At 39.8% G+C, this 4,778-nt stretch overlaps 1 protein-coding gene across 1 annotated transcript; it reads right to left on the reverse strand.

Moving 5' to 3' along the window:
- Positions 1 to 635: 635 nt before the first annotated feature.
- LOC310808456 (transcription factor Sox-14) lies at positions 636 to 1,334 on the reverse strand (the record flags this gene model as incomplete). Its single annotated transcript, XM_083675361.1, has 1 exon — positions 636 to 1,334. One exon carries the CDS (start codon positions 1,332 to 1,334, stop codon positions 636 to 638), a length of 699 nt encoding a protein of 232 aa, XP_083531487.1.
- Between the last annotated feature and the right edge of the window lie 3,444 nt (positions 1,335 to 4,778).

Consider the following 4,778-nt stretch of genomic DNA (forward strand, 5'->3'; position numbering starts at 1 on the left):
TGCTTTATTCGTCTGTATAAGAGTTCAAACTAAAGCATTAATTGAACATTATTCAAATGAATGGTGAATAATAATATACAAAATAATCCATTGACATTTAGAGAAATTCCGTTTGTTCATATAAGAAATTATCCTGATTGAATCATTCCCTGTGCGAATCATCCGCCTCTTATGGCATTCGTGATAACGTCAACTTTGCAGCTATACTTGGTTCAGATGTATTTGCGTCCAGACTAATTTGCCATGTAGGGGTGTTCTAATTCATTAGTTAATCAGTAGTTACAATAGACAATATCTGATCTTTTTTTATATAGGCTTCTGTTTTATAGCCTAAGTGACATCATATTGGATGTCACATTTGTTTTCAACGTCTTTAAGCTACCATAATTGTATAGAACAAAAACTCTTCAAAAGCTTCAAGGTGAAAATATAAATGCATATCTACCATAAATAAATAGCCTATAGACGTTGTATTATGAACTTATTCGGTCCTCCTTGAGCCCGCCTGTATGATGCATGGTTCATGATATGGTGATCTAGAAAACGTTATTATCACAGTATTGTATGAACATTCTTTGGTTAATCACATGCATTTTCCAAAGGTTCATAAGAGCAATATATTTTTGCATCGGTCGTCACCCACTTGAATTTGGTGAGGAGTATGGGTCTATCCCAGTCTTGGTCATACCTGGAAAAAGAATGTAAGCAACCTGTGGCTGTAAACACGTCGATGACCACGCGCCACAGTTACAAGGCACGACGTAGCCCGGATTTGTGGGTGAGTGGTGAGTGTGCTGTCCAGGGCAACCCAATCTTCCAAAAGCGCCAGTCTGGTAACCCAAAGAGGGTGCGTAGGACAAGGCGTTGGCAGTCAGGGTGTGCGGAATTTCCGAAATCCGCTGGATAGCGCCAGTGCTGAATTGGCCAGGTTCAGTGAATGAGTACGGTAAAGACGTCTGCGGCAGGAGAGCTCTTGCTTTCTCTGCTGTGGCCAGAAGCGAATCTGTGGAGAATCCTTTCAAATGTTCTGCGTCCCCAAGGAAAGGCAAGGGGAAGACAAAACGGTCCTTCTTCAGCAAGTTCTTGACTTTGCGCCGGGGTCTGTATTTGTAGTCGGGGTGCTCTTTCATGTGTTGCGCGCGCAATCTCTTGGCCTCGTCGATGTAAGGTCTCTTCTCTGATTCGGAGAGCAACTTCCACTCCGCTCCAAGTCTTTTGCTGATTTCAGAGTTGTGCATTTTTGGGTTCTCCAGTGCCATCTTTCGCCTTTGACCCCGAGACCACACCATGAAAGCGTTCATGGGTCTCTTGATGTGATCTAAAGGTTTTGCCATGTTTAAATGCGCAAGGTAACCAAAAACGTTACTGAAGATATTCACCTCTTCAACTGTTCATACTCTTCTGATGTGGTGGGGAAATTGAAGCACAAGAGGGACAGTAGGTCATTTAAATTTAAACAGATTGGTTCTATTGGTTCTATCGAAATATGCAAAAAAGAATACAAAATAAATACATATGTTCCCGTTCAAAAACGTGCGTGTTTTTCAAAAAAGAGGAGCAGCACACTAGTGAAGACTAGTGTATGGGAGCCAAATGCGGCCAAGTTCAAAGGTATGGATGGTGCTGGGCAGGTCTGCGCGCAACCTGACAACATCACAGAGTTGTCACATCTCACCAAGCCAATCGGAGTCGAGAGCAATAGACCTACAATCTTTTCTTCAAAAGTAACCTATTAGATTAGCCACAATTTCAAGGAGGAAACCTTTCCATATTTCTCTTTCTCTAACCTCCCCAAAATCCCTGTGAAGGCAAAGTGCGTTTTTTAAGGACGCGAGAAATCCCTCACATTCGTCTCCCGTGGACAACGTTTGGCGCCCAGAGAAAAACAGGGACTCTATTTGATAGCATTAAAGTCAGATGCATTTTTAAAATGTAGTTCATAGGCCAATTTATCTGATAGCCCCCAAAATACATTAGCCTATCTGATATTGTATAAATAAATATAGAGCAGAAGGAACATTAGAAAAAGCTGAAACATTTTACATTTACATTTTACATTTATGGCATTTAGCAGACGCCTTTATCCAAAGCGACTTACAACAAATACATTTGTTTAAGTAAGTGAATCATCTATCCAACAGTCATCATAAGACAAAGTAATCAATGCTCACACCAGGGGCCATTGGCAGTTTTTCATCAATGTGTGGTGATCTATGATTTCTTCACCTACAAACTTTGTTTCAAAGTTGACAGGCTGAACTAATAGACTGAACACACTTGCTACTGTATTTGTGTATGTGTGACTCACCTGACCCAGCCATCCATGCATAAATCAATAATAATATTCACTGACATAATTCACAAGTCTTGGAGGATTACATTGATCTGTAGATGACTAATTACTATCCCTTATCTAATACAAAAATAAACATTTAAGCTATTTTTCATATTTAAATTACATTAATTTATGTATGTAATATATTGCCAGCATACTTACAATACAGCAACTAAAATATCTAAATACCCAGGTTTGCACCAGATCAAAATAGCTTTGGGCATTTATAAATGCAATACTCACTTATGCTATGGGATTTGGTATGTATTACTGTTAACAACTGGAGGCAGACAATTTTAAGGGGAATGGAGTTGGTTGGTGTCTTTAGAAGTGGGAGCCCCTGTGCCACTCCAAAATGTCCTATAGGGCTTGTAACAAATGGATTATTACCATGACAGGAGGATGTTTCTGCAGATAGACTGGTACCAGTGGATCAGAGTTGGGAATGGTTGGTAAGGAGAGGGGCCCAGAGTGGGGGCCTTTTTATAGTCTAGCTAGCCCAGTAGCACTGCCGACCACTTCAAAAGCAAAGCATTTGACATAAAGGATCTGTGTGTCCTGCGACAGACGGAGAGATGATAACGACTTGAAAGAATCTTGGGGTCCAAGCTGGGCCTCTCCATAGGCTGGATGGATAAACTGTCTGTCAGCAGGGGTCAGTGAATCCACAGTGCCCCTTCAGCCATGTTATCTACTGTGGGTTTAGTTCAGACACAGGAGGCATTGACCATGCAGTGAAGCTGATTGCTTCCACAGAATAACAACTTGGTTCTTCTTTGTACTTAGATGGAATCATAATGAACAATAGTGTAACCCAAAATGTGACAATACTCATGCATATTTAAGAGAGTTTAATAACAATACTCCTTCAGTCATGCTGTCCTCAAAGGGTAGTTTAGAGCTCTGAGAGGTTTATTTGAAGGTAGTGATAAATGTGTAGTTTTTAGTAGAGTCTGTTGGTATGTCAATGTTTGTGTTCTTTAAGGATGGTGTTCCCACCTAAAGATGACAAAAACCCTGGGTAATAAGAAAAACTGCCCAACAGCACAAAATGGCCAACATAATCCGGTTATCCTCCAGGCTCTACTGGTCCTCTTTTCTTCTTATGTCAAAACTGTCCTCTGTGCACTCAGGTGGATTAAGGAGTCATAATTGAGATATAAATTGACAGGGGGAGAAAGGAAATTAAAAGGTAGAAAGAACAGGGGGATAGTTGGAGGTCAGAGCCCCAACTTCTGTTAATCAGAGGTAAAAACAGAGAATTCCTCCAAAAGTTATAAAAAAAAAAAAAAAAAAAAAAAAAGCCCTGCATGTTAATTTTCTTTTGAGACTAAATATTGACTACTCCCACTATTTACAATAGATGTGATCGCTGATTATATATCTGCCATGGTGTAACAGTGATGACGATCTGCTGCTTCAACCACTACACCATCACCTCTCTTTTGAAATTTGGCCTGTTATTATTTCATGTTGTCCTTTTTGTTTCTCTTTTCCTTTTTGTGCACCTGACGTTTGCGTTTGGCATTTTTACTAAAAGTACAGTTTTAGTACAGTTAAGTACATAAGTATTGGAAAGAGGAAGAATTTTGTCTTATTTTAGCTCTATACTCTTGTACACTTTGAAATCAATCAATTACTATTAGGTAGAAAAGTAGAAATTCTCAGCTTTAATTAAATGTTCTTCTTCTTTTTTCAGATTGGTTTCACCAATTAGAAATTACAACCCTTTTTATACGTAGTCCCCTTATTTCAGAGCACCAAAAGTATTAGAAAATTGGCTTGACAGGTGTTTCTGGTTAGTCAGGTGTGTTCCGTTACATCATTTGTGCAGGCATAAGAGAGCTATCAATATCTAGTATTGATTCTAGGCTTTGCATTTGCCTTTGGAGTCTGCTATTGGTGTCTGTCACCATGAGGACCAAAGAGACATCAATGAAAGTAAAGGAAGCCATTAAGAGGCTGAAATATCAGAAAAATAAAAAACATAGCCAGACCCTTACCAAAATCAACAGTTTGTAACACCATTAAAAAAGAAAAAAGAAAGAAAGCACTGGTGAGCTCAGCAATTGCAAATAGGCTGGTAGGCCAAGGAAGACTATGACAGTGGATGACCGAAGAATGTTCACCATAATTAAGGCGCAAACCACGAGTTATCCTCAAAAAGGACAAGTCAGGTCAAGTCTGCTAAAAAGTTCTCACCTCATCTGGGAAACATGGCGGAGGGAGTGCTATGGTTTAGGCATGCCACAAGAACTGGATAACTTGTCTTAATTGATGATGTTACAAGTCTGCTTATAGACCACATGAATTTCAACGTCTGTCTCTCTCTGTCTATATTAGAGAAGACATTTTGCCGGCAACTCAGACTGCAGTAGGTGTCCCTCTCTCTTTATCACAGTTCCTAACTGTTGGGTTATCCAGGGTCAGGCAGGTAAGAGTG

This window comes from Argentina silus (genome assembly GCF_951799395.1).
Source record: "Argentina silus genome assembly, chromosome: 1".
Lineage (NCBI taxonomy): Eukaryota > Metazoa > Chordata > Actinopteri > Argentiniformes > Argentinidae > Argentina > Argentina silus.